At 47.0% G+C, this 19517-nt stretch overlaps 1 protein-coding gene across 1 annotated transcript in view; it reads right to left on the reverse strand.

Moving 5' to 3' along the window:
- PTPN3 (protein tyrosine phosphatase non-receptor type 3) overlaps positions 1 to 19517 on the reverse strand; it is a 131191-nt gene that overhangs the window by 7876 nt on the left and 103798 nt on the right. Inside the window, 6 exon segments of the mRNA XM_006180789.3 lie at positions 4953 to 5099; positions 6886 to 6947; positions 7226 to 7316; positions 15213 to 15373; positions 18032 to 18188; positions 19258 to 19314. Coding sequence (XP_006180851.2) covers positions 4953 to 5099; positions 6886 to 6947; positions 7226 to 7316; positions 15213 to 15373; positions 18032 to 18188; positions 19258 to 19314 — 675 coding nt within the window.

Consider the following 19517-nt stretch of genomic DNA (forward strand, 5'->3'; position numbering starts at 1 on the left):
TGCCCCAGGTCTGGGGCTGCTGTGGTTCCCCTGCTGGCTGACTAACCAAACCCCTGGCCCCTCCCGTTTTCTATTCTTGCTTCCAAATCCTGAACCTTGCTCTGTAGCCGTCTCGCTCCTGCCTCTAGCCTTGAAGCAACGTTCAGGGCCAAGCTGCCCATCCCATCATAAGTTCCATCAGTCAAAGTCTGACTCATTCAAAAAAACTTCTCCAAGCCTACAGTTGCTTCAGCTTGTGTAAAAATTACATTCACAGCTGAAAGGGGGTATAAACCAACAGACGCACATAATTTGGAAAGAGCTTTTCTATTCTTTCAAACATCACAGTGAATATTTGAAATTAAAGCACGTTGCTGGAGAGGTGGAGTTAAGAATCTGCTTGTAAACCTTAAACCTGGGGATGTGGGTTAGTGGCCACTTCCCAGCTACTCTCGAACATGAAGGACTGCTGTCCATAGACCCTGAGGCAGGGTCGACACCTGCCGGCCGGCACATGGTATCTGCCTCCTCACCTGCGTGACGGGAGGGGCACAGCTCTCTGCTGCAGGCTCCTGGGGGGGGGGGCCCTACCCACAGGACAACCGAGGGGTAACTTCTCCCTGAAGTGATGAACCCAGGCAGGGCAGAGCCACAAACCTCTCTTATTTCCAGAGACTCCCAGTGAATCTGACCAGAACTGGACTCTCTTTACCCTTGGATCAAATTTAGATTTTTCAGTCTGTCTGGATCTCACGGCGTTGGAGGTGTAGTGGAAACAGCATGAAGTATGTGGCGATGCCGAGTTTCCCTCCCGGTGAATGCATCCCACTAGCCGAGTGTGTGGTCCTGGGCAGGGTCCTTCCCGCCTTTGTGCCAGGGTTTCCCCAAGAAGGCTGCTGCCATGGGGAGAGATGGTGCTGCAGCCTGCTGTCTTCTGATCGGCACGTGCTAAGCACTAACCGGCACTCTCTACGGATGTCATTTTATCTGGGCCTTGAAACCACCTTAGGGGGCAGACTGTCTCTGCTTTGCACCTGAGGAAACTGAGGCTCAGAGAGCTCCACCTGTGTCAGGTGTGTGTCTATGCAGGCACTGGGGCACAGATAAAGGTAAAAAGTAACTCTTCCCCCAAAAGAAACATCCTTGACGGAAGGTGAAGGAGAACAACTTTTTCAATGGAAAGGCTATACCCCATAGCTCTGTTTCCTCTCGGAGGAAACCCATGAGCCCGAAGGGAGAGCATGATGAAGAATGTTTTGGGCAGGAGGGAAAAGAAGGAGAATGAAAGCAGTCCTGGGGCAGGAGCGCCCCACCAACCACAGGCGGCACGGGGCTCTCAGGGAGGGGAGCCCGCTCTGCTCCATGCATTATAGTGGAGAGAGCCAGCGGGACACACCGAGAACTGCACGCCTCAGAAAAGGCAGAGGCCTGCAGTGACTGCCTCCTAATCAGGAGGAAGTCGTGGGTGGTGGCGAGGACCAGACGAGGGACCTCGGGATAAAGGGTTTGGGCCACTGGAGAGTTTGTAACAAGAGAGGGAGGAAACATGCAGCCTGGATTTGAGAAGAACAGGTTTCCAACCATCGATAACTAAGAGGTAAGTTCCCTGAGCCAGAGGTTGTGAGGGGAACACTCTGACTCACGGGAGATGGGAATCCCTAATGCAGGAGCGCGGCAAAACCGGCCGGAAGGGTTCAACCAGGAAGAAAGGGCTAAGAAACCAAGAAACCCACCAGGTCATGTGGAGACCTCAGAGGAGCTCAGGTTCGGAGACCAACCAACCAAAGAGAGGAGGGGGATGTGCTCAGGGCAGGACCTGTAAGAACAACCGGAGAAAGCCAGGCCCCTTGGATGGAAGAAAGGGCCTTTTCTCCGGAGCTGCCGCAGGCAGAGCAAGGGGGAGGAAGGGCTCCAGCCAGGGCAGATGGGTCATCGCTAACCACACCCACTGGGGCTCTCTTTTCTCTGCGGAGCAGAATGACTTACAGCCGGGAAGGGCAGAGCCAACTCTGAAGGGGAGGGGCAGCCCAGCACTGGCAGGGAGACAGCGCCGGGCTGCCCCAGGGTGCAGGTGTCGGCTCTAAGGAATTGTAGCATCGCTGGGATATCCTGGGAGCTCGGAGAATGGCACCTCCACAGACAGCTCCTGAGGAAACCTGGAGCGTCCAGGCCCCCAGAAGTCACAAAACAGGGAGGCAAACACGGCAGAGTTTTCTGACGGAGAGACTGACAGATTCTGGAAATGCCAAGGCCATAAACTTGACATCTGTCATCTCTAAAGCACCAGAAAGGCCCAGATCAGGGCCTGAGAGGTGTAGGGTGTGGTGGCAGACTAGGAGGGGATCAGGCCTGCAGTAAAAGGCACAGAACCACATGGTGGGAAAGTGTTTTTTCCCACGTGTGCCGTGGGCAGGGTCCGAATTCGGGTCTAAGACAGCTTTAACACCATCTCCCTAGCATTCTCCCTTTTCAGGAGAGCGCAGGCGAGGGTATGGGCGAGCAGGCCTCAGGTCCAGAGCCTGGAAGGCAAGAATATTTACTTAGATTTTAATAACACTGCTCAGTCGTCTTCGCCTTTTGACATACACCTTCTTTCTATGGCAAATGATACTGGGCTTCCATTTAAGATATATCTTTCAAAGGAATTTTTTTTTTTAAGCAAGAAAAGGTGAGCCAATTTGATGAAAAAATTATAAATAATACTACAATAAAATACATATGTATCATATAGTCCTGGCAATAATGAAGGTGGTACCCAAGCTACTATTGTTAACATCTGCATGACACTTCCCGTGTGCCAAGCACTTGTTCTAAGAAGGCTGCCTGTATTAACTCATTCAATTCCTCCACAAGCCCATGACAGGTACTGTTACTATTCCGTTTTACACAGAGCGTCTGTAGCTTTTCCTAAGCCACACAGGGAGGAAGCAACAGAGCAAGGATCTGAATTCAGGAAGCCTGGCCCCAGTGTCTGCCCTCTTACCCAGGACCCTAGCTGTGGGCGCTCCAGAAAAACAGAGAGGACAGGCTAGCACTGGGAGCCAGCTGGGCTTCTTTAAGTTCAAATAAGGGCCCAGTAACTTCACTGCCTATTCAAAATAAGATTAGAAAAATCAACATGCACATACAAAAACCACAATATAAGCGAAAATTAAAAATCGGCAAAAACAAGACTTTCAGATGAGGAGATCAGGCGATGCCACAGACCTGCTGCCTTGTGATTTCAGGAAAGCCCCTGAGAGGTCTCACGGTAACTGGGTAGACAAGATGGACAGATGGCCAGGGCTGGGAGCAGAGCTGGAACAATGAACAAACTACTCCCCAGAGAGAACCCTCGATGCCTCTGACCCAGAGCATTCTAGAAGGAGCTTTCCACTGCCCCTTGAGGGCCTTTACATTTTTAAACAATGACTTATGTGAAGAGATTCTGATCAAAACTGAGCGACAAGATGCTAAGAGTGATAGCCAACACAAAGAAGAACAGACAGGAAACCCAAGAGCCCGAGGGCACTCCAAAGGCCAGGTGTGGTGGCTAATCCTCCCAGGGACAGTAATGCTGGCCACTCACATGAACAGCTAACACCTGCCGGACAGCTGCGACAGGCAGCTCTCTAAGCTTTTCACGTGTACCGTCTCAGTCTTCACAAACCCTCCGAGGTGGGCACTGTTATCTGCAGCTTATACACAGGAAAGCTGAGGGTCAGAGAGGGTAAGTAACTTGCTCAAAAGGAACCTGTTCTAAGCCCAGGTCGTCTTGCTCTGGAGCCCCACCAGCCTGCTGCATGGGGATTGCAGGAGTCAAGTGCATCGGTACAAAATGGGGAAACTGGCTCGACAGCAACATCGAGACAAAGACCAGACAGTTTCCGCTGACGACAAGCTTAACGGAAGCTGAGCTTGTAACCGTTCACAAGTTGAAGATCGTTTTCAGATATCTGAGAGGGCACTGCACAGAAGAGAAGCGTAACTTATCATTGTGTCTTCCAGGTAAGAGAAGCAGGTGGGGTGGAGGTTCAAAGTGATGTGGATTTCAGCTCATTATGAGCAGGGATTTTTCAGAAATCAGAGCTGCATACCCAAGGATGGACCCTGGAAGTGTTTCACCCATGGTGGGGAGCCATCTGCCTGGTACAACCCGCGTGAAAGCCCTCTGCAATCCACGGGGCTCTCTAGAATTAGCAGGAATCCTTAGTTTGCTGTTTTGAGTGAGAGGGTAGAGTGAGCTCCTCAAACATACAATCTATTCCAATCCTGTATTCTCATTTTCAGCACAGATCAATTTGGCATTCTGAGCTACATGCCCAGGAGAGGCCAGGGAGGAGGTGGCACACAGATGGTTCAAAATTAATTTATATTTGCCTCTGGAATGTGTTTCAGTGAAGATATCCAGATGCAAGCAGACGTTACAGCACTCATGATTCACAGCATCCCTTGCACACTGACTTCTGTTACATAATCAGTGAGCTGTTCCTATGGAGAACACACATCGGGCTGAGCACAGTACGGTGCCCATCACTCTCCTAATTAAGCCCTTCTTACCTCTTTTTGGCATCGGGTTTTGCTGCAGCACAAGTAGTGGCTGGCAGAGGTCATTTCTCCTACTTTTTACTGTGAACCGGGCACTCACGCTGCTCTTCTCAGGACCAGCACTTGTCCTGGGTGGGTGAGGCCACAGCTAACGCAGGGGTTCCGGGGCAGGTGAGACACGGGGAAATGCCTCCTGGCCTTGTTATAATGGATCCGAGCCAGGAGTGGGAGGGACTGTCTGACCACTCCTGAGCTCGGGAAGGCCAGGAGCGCTGAGCATCCCGTCCCTGCAGGTGTCCATCAGCAGCTCTGCACAGGAGGTTTACGGGTCACACAGGGGCTGGACAACGTGACACTCAATTAAGAACTTTTCCAGCTCTGAAATTCATGTTCCGCAGAGCACAGTGTGATGTGCACACGTACGAACTGGAAATCAAGCCACTTACCCGCCCTCGCTCTGTGAGAGTCGTCAACATGACGATGAGGGATAACTTCTGATCCCAGACTACTTGCCAGAACTGCGCACAGGTATGTGGCAGGGGTCCCTGAGCGGCGATGTACTTGTTCACAAGGTTAGCAGCAGGAATCTCCATCTGGCAAGAGACGGTTAAGACATTAGAATCTGTTACCTGCCGCAAGGTGGACAGGGAACTGGACCTTCAACTCTTCAAGTTGGTGACTGTCATTACACCACAATAACATCTTGATCAATTTACGGCCAATAAGAAAAATCAAAGAAAAAGCTGTTTTAAAAAAAATGCTTCAAAGATATTTGACAATAATATTAGCATTAGATGTTTAAGATAAAACTATATGATAGTCAGGAGGTGATAATCAGACGCGGACCTACAAGACGGCAGAAGAGTTTAAACGACCTTCACTGCTGTATCCGAATACAAGCAATACTGCGTCCCTGCATTTTCAGCAGCATATGCCGTTCCTCATGCCTGTATCTTTCCCTATGCAGAGTTTTCTATCAAACTCTATTTATTTTCTTTGAAGCATAAATCACGCAGGCTTATACCACCAACTGTTGTTACTCTCTGCTTTTTGCATGGCTGCCCATGTCTGTGCCATTGAGTTGATCAATACCGCCCCCTCCTCAACGTTACTGAGGTATAAGTGACAAATAAAAATTGTATACTTAAGGAGTACAACATGCTGGTTTGACATACATATACACTGTGAAATGATTACCACAGTCAAGTTAATGAACACATCACCACACAGTTACCTTCTGAGTTGATCAGCGTTCAATGTTAAAATGTTTGCAACTGTCCTCAGTGTCCCCCTCTCACTCTGCTCTGCTTTTACTTCTAAACTGTCTTTTCTGTGAGAGACCACTCAGGACGGGCTGAGCTTTGGAGGTGGCATCATGATGCACTCATTCTTAGGCGGGGAAGGTAAGTGGAGATGCCTAGTTCACGGTGTGGCTGCTGCTTGGGTTAACGGCTTCCTCAGTCCTGGTCTCAGCCACTCCTCTCTTCTGGACTGAATGGTCTTAACTGCCCCCATCATTTCTGACTCTCTGCTTTCCAGACACCAGGCATGTTGAAGGGAAGGTCAAAGAACCTCACAGATGTTTTGGAATACGTGGACTCATTGATAAGACTCATTTTTACTGGTAGTTCTTCGTATCATGCTCTAACCCGAGAACCTGCAAAGTCGTCTGCTCATTTCAGTTGGAGGTGGCAAACTATGCACCAAGGGCCAAATTTAACTGCTGCTTTGCAGGTGAAAAGTGGTTTTTTATATTTTCACATGGTTACATTTAAAATGGTTATATAAGTCCCTAATTAATATCCTCAATTTTGTCTCTTGGCTTGCAAAAACCAAAATATTTACTGTCTGGCCCTCTACGGAAAAAATGTGCTGACCTCTGGTTTAGATGAAGAAACTGAGGCTCAGAGAGGCTAAGTTGCCCAAGGTGCATTTTCAGAGTGAAATGAATGCTTTTCCCCATGACGTATGAAATCATTTCCATTTTGTTTTGGGGTTAGATGCCCAGAGGTGGTTTTATTTTTTCTTATTTTTAGGCAGGATGTACAATTGTAACAGGGGGGGAAAACCCCAGCAAGTTACAAGTTACATACCACCGGCCAAAACAAAAACAAGATGGAGTCAGAGGCACAGAATCTGAGTTCTGGTCCCATCTTCTGTTAGCTTTGAGACTTTCCAAATTATTTAACCTCTCTGAACCTTCGTTTCGTCCTCTGCAGAATAGGACTATTCTGCCTTCCCTCAGCGGCTGTTGTGGTGCTGAAATGAGGCAGTGAACAAGAAAGCTCTCCGTCTACCGCAAAGCACCACACATGCCGCTGTCAAGACTTGTTACAGCGATTCATGTGCTTTTTCTTAAGATCCAGATTTCTAACTTACATTCACATAACTCGCATTAATATAATCTTCAGTTCCCCGCAATAATACCCGGGTGGTATCATCTGTGGGGGAGAAAGAAATTTGCCGATTATTCCGAGTGTTATTTTTATCACACGAAGTAAACAAGAGTTCAGTTCCCAGCCCCATCTGCACCTCTTGCCTCATTAGCATAAACACTATTCCCCAACTGTTCAGAGTCTGAAATGGCTGCAGTAGAGATGGTGGTGTTTACAGACACACTGAAAACCGTTCCAGAATACCAGACAATCTGTTTTAAAAAAGGAAACATTATCTCAGTGGTGGGGGGAGGGAGGAGGAGGCATTCACGCCGGATACTCACAAGGCAGTACATCTTTATATCGGTTTTTGTCCAAGTTTTGAGGCAGCTTTGCAAACGTGATGGCCAAACCGGGCTTCTTTCTGTAGAGTTGCTATATGACCAATAGAGAAGTTAAAAAAAAAACAACCCCAAAACACTGCCGAAAACAGCTGTGTAGAGTGTGGAAACGTACTTTAACGGGAAAGTTTACCATTCACAGGAACAAAATCTTAACATTTAAAAGTGATTATGCATATGATATATTACAAGAAAAATCTCCCCACTAAGAAATTCTACAATCCCATGAGAAACTGACTAAATTCTTCAGTAATTTTTTTTTTTTTTAATATGAGGATCTTTGGGAGAAAAAAAGTCATAGGAAGGGGTGTGAGTCACAGATAATGGATCACGGTAAGTAAAACCTCATCTTTGTAACAATTATTTGACAAGAGCTAAAAGCCAAGTAGAGGGGAAAAAAAAAGAACTATGACTAAAAATTAAATGGAAATCATGTACATTAGTCTAAAAACATTCCCCTCCAATGTAATGGAATGAATCATATTTTTTGCTTAAGGAGAGGAGCGTTTGTTTCATTCATCATTTCAGAAGTATACTTTCACAGTAAAAAATTTATTCCAATACACGGTAAACTTCACTAAAGGAGGTATTTCCCTGTACATGCAATCACTAGCCAAAAATTCAGTTAAATCCATCTTTGTATATCTACAAGCACGTACTAGACACATTTGTACTGCACCTGATATGATGGTGACAACAGCTCTGTGAAAGTATTAATAGTATCCTTATTTTGCAAGCGAGAGACAGATTAAATGCTTTGCTCAAGATTACAAACGGGAGGCTGAACTCAGATCTGACTCCAGTGCTTGAGATTTTTTCTCTTTGAAGCCACACTTTATTGAGGTATGACCGACATGTTAAAAGCGTATGTATTTAACGTACAACTCGATGAGTTTGGGGATCAGTCTATACCTGTGAAACCATCACCACCCTAAAGGCACCAGACACGTCCATCCCCTCCCAAAGTTTCCTCTGCCCTTTGGAATTTTCTTTTCTACACAACTATGTTTCCCACTTTGAACTACAGAGAGAAACACTATTCACTGGTCGTTTTCGTTAACTTTATGGAAATTTAAAAACACAATTTTTTTTTTCAGTGTTGGAAGTAATTTTTTTTTTTGCAAATAATTTGAGAAATTCAGATAAATATAATGAAAAAAAAATTACCAGTAATTTCACAACCCTGAAATGACCCTTTTCATGTATTTTCTCCAGCTTATTTTTTTCATGCACACATGTATCTAAACACCCATAATTATACACGTAAACACATACAACACACAGATATGTTAGGTTTTTAAAAACAAAAAATGAGATGAAACTATATACAGCACTTCCCATTCTGTTTTACGGAACCCAAGCATTTTGGAAGACGCTAACAGGTATTGCTCTGGGAAAGTTTCAAGGGCAAAGAGAGCTTGGGAATACTACAAACCATCTTATGTTCTAGGAGTCTCCAAGATGACAAGTCCTGAAGTGTGTAAGTTTATTTAATTCTGATTAGCTAAGCATTTCTCAAGCTAATCTGGCCACGGAGGATCTCATGTCTCCCAAGCGTTCTGGGAAATATCATCGTAATTCTAAAGGCTGTTTTTTTCCCAACTTATTATATAGTGTCTAATTCTCTGTGTCATTTAAATACTCTAAATATTCTCTATACACATGATGTTTACTGGCTCAATAATCTATAGTTTTTCATAATTTAACTTTATTCTACTTCTTAATTAGACTGCTCTCAAGTCTTTCTTGCCATAATCTCCTTAGGAACAGAATGACTGCATCAAAGCATATATTTGAGGACTTCCATTTGTACAGATTAGAGTTGCCCTACAGGGGTGAATGAGAATGGTTAGCTGACCAAATTGTGGCCAACATCATCGACTAAAATGTGTTTGCAATTTGAATAGGGAGGCTGAATGGTATTTTTCCCTGTATATTTTTGCAAATTGTATCTGTTTTGTAAACAGCCTCTGTTGGTCTGTTTTCCTCCTATTAGTTCTTTTATTAAACAAATTGCACAGAAGTCATCAGGAGAGAATTAGTACAGAGATTTTTGGTAATGATAATTATGTCTTATATATTTACCAAATGCTCAGAACTTCCAACTTCTCTCTAAAGCTCAGCTGCTGATCATCTTTACGATTCCAGTTTGTAACATCAAATAGCCACTGAATAACTTCTTAAATATCTGCAAGCTTTAATGGACTCTCTGGGCTCCCTCCAGAAATAAATTCATGATTTATTGGAGGTTTTGGTTTGATTCTGGGAGGAGGAGAACGTCTGAGTCGGTCAAATTCCCCTAAATGACATTTGGGTTCTAACTGACTAGGTGGATAGAAGCGAAATCCAGTTAAGTGAAAACAGTCAGTAAAGCTAACCTGGAGGTAAAAAGTCTTTCTTTTCAACAACAAAAATGTAAATGTCATCAACTTGAGATGGTCTAGCAGAAAAGCACAGATCTCAAAGGCGTTAATCACAATTAGTATATGAATGTATCTTAGCAGGAATGGTTCGTTGATAGGACTGTAAAGTATTGAAATAAAATAAAAAGATAACAGTACTACAGCAGTATTTTGAAAGTTTTAAACATGTATACCCTGGGCTTTATCGGATAGAAATGCATAGATACGTATCAAATAAATTTATCTGCAGCACAATACTTTCTTATTAGCCCTTGTCCTTTAAATGGGGCCTGAGCACTTGAAATGTAATGTCCACACACACAGTCATTCCAAAGCCCACTGTTTGCTCCCTGTATTCCATCTGTTATACTTGATAACGTTTTCCCTTCTTAAAACAAATTTGGAGAATTATTTTTAAAACTTTTTTTGGTATGAGCTCTAGCCTTGAAGGTAAACCTCCATGTGTCACTGTGAACCTCTTGTTAAGTCTTCAGCTACCTTCGTCCTTCCAGATCAACTGCTATGATCACAGGAGCCAGCGAGTCACTTGTTCTGACACTAATGCTGTATCCTATAATGGGTGATGCAGGAGCGAGTTCAGGAAGAACAGGGGTCAGAGGAGAGAAGGATGGCTTCTGGTCTTAGTAAAGAGGGAAGATGCTGCAGTGGGAGGGGCGGGAGGGGACGCATCTGAGTTTGACATGACCTTTGGTGAAGCCTTGTAGCCGCTGCTCTAACTCATCAGTCTCGGGAGGCGGGAGGGTAGATGTTCCTCGTTTTCTATCAACTGTTTTCCACAAGTCTCCAGAGAGGTCTTAAGTGGGCAAGGAGGCAGGGATGTTGCAAAGTCATTGGATGAAGATGGGCACAAGGGGCCTCTGTTTGCTGGGAAGCTGGTTCTCAAAGGACAGTTAGCATTAGCACTTAGCTCTTACCCAGGGCCGTTGATACTGAATGCACAGCCTTTCCCTTGCCTAAATGGACAGCTCAACTCAGCGAAAACGTGAAATGACCCACAAGTTACTCTCAGGAAGGAATGACCCTGGGGCTGAATCAATGCGTTCCTTAGAGGAGGTGAGCATCCTGGAGGTGGTCGTGGACTTGGAGCCGTGTGAACCCCAAGTCAGAGACAGAGAGACAGAGGGATGCCCTACCCTGGCTGAACACAGTATTCAGGCAGTTTGAGGCCAATCACAAATGCTGCCTGACCACTCACATTGAAGAGCTTGCACAGTGCAGCTCCTGGAGGGAGGGGCTCATATTGGAGGCAGGGTGGAGACCTGGGTTGCACCTGGTGAGTTCCGACAGCGGACTTTCAGCAGAGATTCTAATCCTGGCTCTATCTCCCACCAGCTGGGTGACAGTGGGCAAGTCCCTTAGCCTGAGCCTCATTTTCTCCACCTATAAAAGAGGGATCCTAATAATTGTGGCCACATCTGTCTCACAGAATTGCTGTGAGAGTCTACTGGGACAACATATGTGAAACACACTTGGTAGATTCCAAAGTGCTATGGAAATGCTAATTATTAAGTGTGATTTTAGTACAGCTGGGACCAAATGCTTTCTGGAACACATTTGTAATTGTTTACTGAAAGCCATGGGAGGCGCAGGGGAATTCCATTAATGAAAGCATGCTTCAAAGCAAGCTTTGCTGAAAACCAGCTTGTCATCGTGGGAGGGATTCTGTCTACAGCCCAGCCACCACCCCAAGGCGGGCTTTTTGTGCCATGGTGTGGGTGGCGTGCTAGGAACCAGTGCCCACTTCTGGCTCCTGTCCAGAGCACAGCCCCCCAACAGCCAAGCTGCACACCTGCTGACGGCACTGGAGGAGCAGGTGGGGAACCAGAACAGCTGCGACTCGAGTCAGACAGCCCTGAGGACCACTTCTCGTCTGGAGATGGCGCAGGTTCTTAGGCTCTTGGAGCTTCTATTTATAAATGATGATAGTTGTTACTTTTTACTGCACTCTTACCATGCACCAGACCATGAATTAAGTAGTTATTTCATCTAACCCTGGAGATACCCAATTTATAGATGGGAAAGTAGAGGCCACAGAGGTTAAGGGACATGCCTGAGGTCGCACAGGGAGTGAGTGGCTGAGCCAGGACTGAAAGTCTGCTCAAGACAGCATCTCAGATCTTTTCTAGCTCTGATGTTGTCCTATTCTAATCGGAACTCTCACATGGAAATAGCATCTTGTTGTTACCCTTATAACTACATGAAGGTTGTACAGCTGTTGAGAGAACCAGCCCTGTGAGCTAAGCCCGCCTGGGTTCCAGGCAAGCTGTGCCATGACTGTGAGGTAAGCGCTCCGAGACTCCAACCCTCCATCTGGGGATCATGGGCTAATGACAGCACCTGTATCGGGCTCTGAGGATTCTGTGAAATGATGCATAGAAAGCCCCTGGCACAGAGAAAGTGTGCATTAAAGGTTTCCCTCTGTGTCAGCTTCCAGTCTGATTCGTCTGCCTTTAATATTCCCATCCTCCAGCAGCTGTGTAGGACACCTTCCCTACCTACAACAGTGATCGTGAGGTAGCGTTCCAGAGACTAGGGATCCCTGGGGGGCCGTGTGGAGAGACCGAAAGGCAGGGCTCCTGGTACCCCATCAGCTCCATCGCAGAGCAGCTCTGCTGTTAACTACTCCAACCTGGAATTCTGCAAAGATGTTTATCTAAAAAGAAGGTTTTCCTACTTAATTTCTAGGAAATGTTTACATTTCCTAAATGAAGAAAATGTCTACATACTAAAATTTAAACCTAAAAATTCTAGGTTCTCCATTTCTTATTTCTTCTAATAGTCCAAGCATAAGCTCTAAAAGAAGTAAGCCAGAAAGAGAAAGAAAAATACCATATGATATCACTCTATGTGGAGTCTAAAAAAAGCCACAAATGAACTTATTTACAAAAGAGAAATAGACTCACAGACATAGAAAACAAATTTATGGTTACCAGGGGTTAAAGGGGGTGGGAAGGGATAAATTGTGAGTTCAGGATTTGTAGATACTAACTACTATATATAAAATAAACAACAAGTTCATACTGTGTAGCACAGGGAACTATATTCAGTATCTTGTAGTAACCTATAATGAAAAAGAATACGAAAACGAATATATGTATGTGTATGCATGACTGAAACATTATGCTGTGCACCACAAATTGGCACAACATTGTAAACTGACTATACTTTAACTAAAAAACAACTCCTGGTGATCTTAAGAACCAATATCCAGGCTCCCTCCCAGCACAGCTGATTCAGTAGCTGTGGGCTGGGCCCGTTTAACAAGGTCCTCAGGTGATGTCCATACAGGTGATCAGGGTGTCACCCTTTGAGAAACACTAAGTCAAAAACACAGGGGGATAGGTGGGTACTTCTTTCTGAAGCATTTTTAATCTTCCTAATGAATTTCAATGAATATTGTTCAAGGAAAATCTGGTGTGGGATCCCCACATGTGAAACATGACAGGGGAGCCACCCGAGAGGAGGGGATTTTCTGCAGCGCTGTTCCTGACCCGGCGCCTCGTTTTCCTCATTGAGAGACCACAGCGCCTCCTGGTGGACAGTCTGATCAAAGAGACCGGGTTCCTCCTGAGCTTCCATCCCCTGGAAGCATCTCCCAGAGCTCCTGGCCACACTGCTCCTCCTGGGAAGGCCTGTTTCCCTACCTGACACCCTCAGCTTAGTCTGCACTCAGGCTGTGAGCTTCCTGGAACACCCTCCCCTCCACACTTAATCCCATCTCACCCCAGGGGACCTCCTGGAACCCTCTCACCTCCAGTTCCTACAGAACATACATTCTGTGTAATGAAACCTTGTCCTATCTTGGTCTTTGGCTGTTTCTGGGACTTATGATGATTCAACCCCACAAATATACCAAAATTAGATTCTCTTCCTTGTGGCCAGAAACCCCCTTCTCCTTCCCTCATTGTGATCCGGATCCAGCGTTTGGCACACGGTAAATACCTAGTACACACTTGCTGAATGAACGAATGAATGAATGAATGATTCCACAGTGCCATTCCCCTTCGCTATTCCCCTCCAATTTCTCCATTACTGATATATTCTGTAACTGGCTTTTAAGAGAGTTAGAGTGTTTTTTTTTTAAATTATTTTGGAGTGTCATAAAATATTGATTTTTATTGTCTAAAATGTATGTTTCAACTTTGAATTTTTTTGCGAAGCTAAGCCAGAGAACACAGCCTCTACATTTTCCTCCTTTAAAATCTTAAGCCTACACAGCCTCCTGCAGGCTACTGGAAAAAAGGGCTATTTCTCTCTGTACACATTCAGTATATGTCTACCATTTCTACCCAAGTAATCATATTATTCCTATGCTCTTATCCTGATCTCATTTCCACAAGATACGAACTTATTTTTTGTCTATGTTATCTGTCAAGGCTGTTAAGTTCAAAATTCTCTATTGATTTTTTTGGGGGGAGAGTCAGTTACCTTCACCTTTCACTCGTGGGTTTTACTTTCTACTATCATTCAATACACATTTCTCTAATAATGTATTTTACTTACATTCTATTCCTTACACCATTGTTAAATAAACCTCTCACTCATTCAAGCCTCTGCACCTTTCTTGTTTGATATTCACATTACTCATGCTTTCCTGAATCAATATGCAGTCACATACATGTGACAAATTTCCTAGTTTTGCTTCTGTGACTTTTTCCTTTATGTGGCTTTTTAATAAACAATGCAGTGCAGATTTCTGCTTTTGAATCCGACCCGAGACGCTCTGTCCCAACTTGTGAATCCAGACTGTGAATGGTGTCATTTATCATAATCAGTTTTCTCTTATCAGCCTACTTTATGCTTCTCTGTGATTTTCTGTTATCTTTTATTGCATGAACTACTCTGCTTTCTACCATCTTTAAAAAATGTGGAAGACAAACACACTCTATTTTCATTCTGTTAGTGATGAGTAAAACTGACTTGAAAACCGAGTCTCCTTGGGTCCGACTTTGTTTTGTAAAGTGTCTGCATGTGTCTTTGTCAAGAGTCTCAATCCCATGATGAGAGGTCCCTCCTAGGGAAAGAAGATGGGGTCTGGCTTTGGTTTCTACTTGTGTTCACATGGCTCTGGGGGACTTGGGAAGTCAAGCCGCTGTGCCCTCATGGGATAAGACTAAGTGCTCCAAATTACAGCGTGTGCCTGGTGGGGTCAGGGCCTGGCTCCTCCATCACCCCTCAGCGCTCACCCACACTGCCTCTCCACTACCTTCGACTGCCGGGTGTTTTGAAGCCTTTGTGTTGGCAGCTAAAGATGCTCAGAGTCCCACCTCCTTGATTCCCGACACATTTCTCCATGACTACCGATCAGTTACTAGAACAGGAGGGTGAGGCAGAGTTCAGTGACGGGCTGTCGTCCCCGCCCCCGCGCTCTCCCTGGGGCTCTGAGCCTCTCCGTGGTCCCTCGATGGGCACGGCTGCTGGAGACTTGGATGCTCCAGCAGCAGCCGGGCAGCCCACGGAGGGATTGGGGGTCCAGGCTACGGGAGTCGGCCTTCGGGGTCTCTTACCTCAAACTGGATTAGCACCGTCCCGCTTTCGAGGCCTTTCTTTAGCTGTTCCATGGACACCTCCAACGTGTCCCCACCCTCCGGACACACGGGGAAGATGGCCTCTGGGAAAAGCTGGTTCAGCTCGTCTTCAGATTTGATATCGGCAAATGAGTGGACAGCTGTATGGACAAGAAAGAGTGTGTCTGGCCTGTGCACCGTGTGCTGGGTGATCAGTTTCCTCCCCACAAATTACACTCACGACACCTGAATGCGGATGGTTTAAAACATCTTATTAAATGATTAAGCACATGGTAATCATTTTCACCAAAGACACTACTTCTTGTTGAATGATTCAATATGTGCTAATTATACAAAATGACATACTAATCTTTCTGGTTCATTTTAAATGACGGTGTTTAGGACTCAGAGGCTTTTGCCAAAGGTAAGAGAAAGGGAAAGGACGCTTTCAGAGAAAACAGATCTCCCCCCTTTGCTCTCTCTGACCTGGTTATCCTTCTGCCCTCGCCCTTCTCTCCTTCTCATGTCCCTTTCATTTGCACCCTTAAAAACAGGTATTTTCCCAGGAAACAGGTGTGCGGTCAGGCGCTCTCCCCACCACACCACTGTCCCACAGAGCTCGGTCAGGTCCATCTCCAGCTCACGGCCGCCGCCACACGCGAGGCTGCCTAGTGAACACCTCTAGTCCTAACGTCTCCTCTGTGCTTCCACTCCCTTCACGTCAGACTCAGCACGGGTGGAAACAAGCCCCAGCCCCTCCCCCACCATGCACACTATTCCCCACCCCCCCAGCTCCACGTGCCTCTTTCCGGCCAAGGCCACTTCCTTCTCCAGTCCCCCAAACTGGAAACCTGGGGATCATCTCTGAATTTTCCCTTTCTACCCAGAACGGGAAGTGGCTCCCTTACTCAAAAGCCTCCAATGACTCCCTACTGCCTTTAAGATCACAGGAAAGGAGAAGAAAAGGAACAACTTCTGTGTTTTCCTGCACAGTTGAACCGCATCTGCACCATGCTGAACCACCTGTCACTATGCCCATTTTACAGATGAGGAAACTGACTCACAGGGCAAGAGAGTTGTCCAAAGTGATCTGTCCTCTCAGGACAGGACACGGGAATTCAGTCCATGCCTATCTGACCCGGAAGACCACACTCTTTTCGCTGACCACAGCAGCTCAGCTCTTCTGCTGACCTTTGCGACTTCTGTCCTATCTGCTACTCCCACCTTACTATTTACTTTTCTGTCAGTCAACTCAGTTTTTACTGAAATGTTTATTTTTAAAATAAATGTATTGTCATGACAGTTACAGAAAACCAGAGGCACTGCCCTTTAAGCTCTAACAGTCTACAAACATCCGTTTTCCCCACTTCAAACAGGTGCTGGCGGAGGACTCCCCTCCCCGGCCCTCCTCTCCCACCGGCTCTCTGTATTGGCCAGCACGTCCCAGGGCACTTCGTGTGATAAGGGGCCTGCTCCCAATCGCTGGATCCCTTCCTTCCAGACCATCACACAGACTTCCCGGGCACGGCAGCAGGGCGACTTAACCTCGCTGCAGCTTCCTTATTTGGGGATAACAACACTAACTTATGAGAACCCTATTAGAACTGAAGAGGATAATTGTGCAAAGCAATGAAGACAGGGCAGGCACTCTACTGGCGCTGCAGGGACATCAGCCACTGTCACTAGACACCTACTGTGTGCTGAGCACGGAGCTGGGTTTGGTGAGGATGGGCTGGTGGGAGGAGGCGGGCGGGGATCTGGAGAGACCTGGTAGGGCCTCATGGAGAAGGCTGGGTGAGAGCTAGCACTGGGTGGCTCTGGACTTGGGAATCTTATTTTATTTTTTAATTTTTAAAAATTTTAATTACTTTTAGGGAGGAGGTGATTAGGTTTATTTATTTTTTAGTGGATGCACTGGGGATTGAACCCAGGACCTCATGCATGCTAAGCAGGGACCCTACCCCGGAGCTACTCCCTCCCCACTTGGACTTGGGAGCATTTGGTGGGAAGCAGGAAGGCAGGTATGCAGGGTGTGGGCTGTGCCAACGACTGACTGTGAGGCCAGAGCAGAGATGCAGGGCTGGGGCCTGAGTCACAGACTTCATTTGCCTTCAGTATTTGAAAGCTGGGCAGGAGGATTCAAGGACTCGGCTTACCGCTTTTTAACAACAACAACAACAATAGTAATGGTATTCAACAGGGGCTGCCCTTCACTGTGCCTGTCAGGAACTGGGCAGCACCCTCAGAGCTTTCCAATATGAGCATCGTTATCTCCACAGGAACTCAGGGAGGCAGGGACTACACTACCCTCGTTTTACACTAGAGGAAACTGAGCCGCAGCCTGGGTAGGACACTTGCTCCAGGTCCCTGAACCCAGCAGGAGGCAGAGCTAGAAGAGCCCCGAAGCAGCTAGCCTGCTGCCGGACTCCGCTTGCCGCCTCTCCAACGGAACCAAATGCACATGAATAAAGTATAACTTGGTCCTTTGAGAAAGGGCTGAATATGCAAATGCAAGCAGGGCCAGGCAGCTAAGAGGAGGGCGTGATGTGGGCCCCGCCAGGCCTGGGAGGAACTGCGGGGCTCCCACCCTGTGCAGAAAGGGGTGGGTGGGTGCCGCCTACCTGCGGAGGACTGGCCACGAAGGGCAGGGCCCCGGGTGGGCAGATCGCCACATTTTTCAAGTGAGAAGTCAGCCATCAGGTTGTCGTGGGAAAGGCCTTGGTTCTCCGATGCTGGCTATGAGCTCAACATCTCAAAACCACGGCTGGGCTAGGGCAGGCCCTCCGTGCTAAGGCTCCTCCCCTGCGGGTGGCCGTTACCTTTCCTCCTGATCACCAGGGCCAGCTCCCGCGTGTGTGACTCCCGGCTGGCTTTGATGAACATCACCACCTGGTCGTGGGTGTGTTCGGAGATGTCCCGGCCGTTGATGAGCACGATTTGATCCCCTTCGTTCAGTTTAGGAATGCAGGTGTCCGCCTGCGTGAGGGGGAGAGCGAGGTTCTGCCGTTACCATGACACGGTCCTCAAGGGGAGAACCTGACACCTCTGGGCCCAGACACTTGAGACCGTGACCAAGTTCCCCTTTCTCCCTCAGGCATCACCGTCTTTATTTTTACATCCACTGCCGTGTTGACATGGTAGCTGGTTGTGGGATTTTAAAGGAGGGCCGCTCAGAATCTAAGTCACGAAACATTTCAGGGAAGGCTAAGACGGACTGCGGCCATTTCTCCTGCGTGGCCAAGCTTCACCTGCTACTGTAACGTCACAATGACTACAACTCCGCTATCTTTTGTTTTCTCCACGTGCTGCCGGAAAATGCTCTGTCGGCTAAAAGCGAGCATTTATCTATCCCGCGATGGGGAGAGCCTTTGCAAGCAGAGCCCCAAAGGCAGAAACCACCACGGAGAGAAGGGATGCACTGAACTGTGTGGGAATGAGAGACTTCTTAACTCACCGAGGCCATGGGCAGCAAGCAAAGGCAAACGACTCGCTTAAGGGCTGCTTAAGAGGAAAACCCCACGCTGGTACCTTCCTGGGAGGCACAGTGACTCTTTGGTGTTTACAACTTTAAAAAAGTGAATCGTCTCCTGGATGCCTCGGGGACCCAGACGGAGGGCTGAGGGCAGGGTGGGGGTGGCGGTGGTGGGAAGGGGTAGGGGGCCCACTCGCCCACTCGGAGGGAGCGAAACTGCAAACTCTATCCCTCAGTTCCCTTCTCTTGAGCAGCACTTCTGCGTGTTAACGTGCACACGAGTCACCCGGGGATCCGGCTAAAAATGCAGATTCTGGCTCAGGAGGTCTGGGGTGGGATCTGAGAGTCTGCATTTCTAATGAGCTCCCAGGTGATGCTGGGGCCGCAGCATGAGGACCACACGAAGCAGCACGCTTCTGGACAAGATGAACTCCGTGCTCTCTCCCCATCTGCACATGCACTGACACACAACCCTTCCTTGCTGCCAGTGAAAAAGGAACAGGACACAGAAATAGAAAGCCGTTAGATTTAGGGGAAAGCAAGCCTGGGAAATCATGGAACATGTTTACTTACAGGCGACTCTGGGTTTATCCTCGAGACCACAAGAGGCATCTTTTGATCGACTCCTCCCTGGAAACATTTAAATTAAAAAAAAATTAAAAAAAAACTTGAGTCATTCATAGTAACAAAGACACGCAGGCATCTCTGACACAAGGGAGGGCTTAACCTTAACTCGAACTTCTAATCCTAGGAGTTGGCGCCCTTTCAGAACGACAAGGCTCCTGACCCCGTGGGTCTTGGAAGCCCTCCCCTGCCACCCCCACTTTCCACGG

This window comes from Camelus ferus, chromosome 4, assembly GCF_009834535.1.
Source record: "Camelus ferus isolate YT-003-E chromosome 4, BCGSAC_Cfer_1.0, whole genome shotgun sequence".
Lineage (NCBI taxonomy): Eukaryota > Metazoa > Chordata > Mammalia > Artiodactyla > Camelidae > Camelus > Camelus ferus.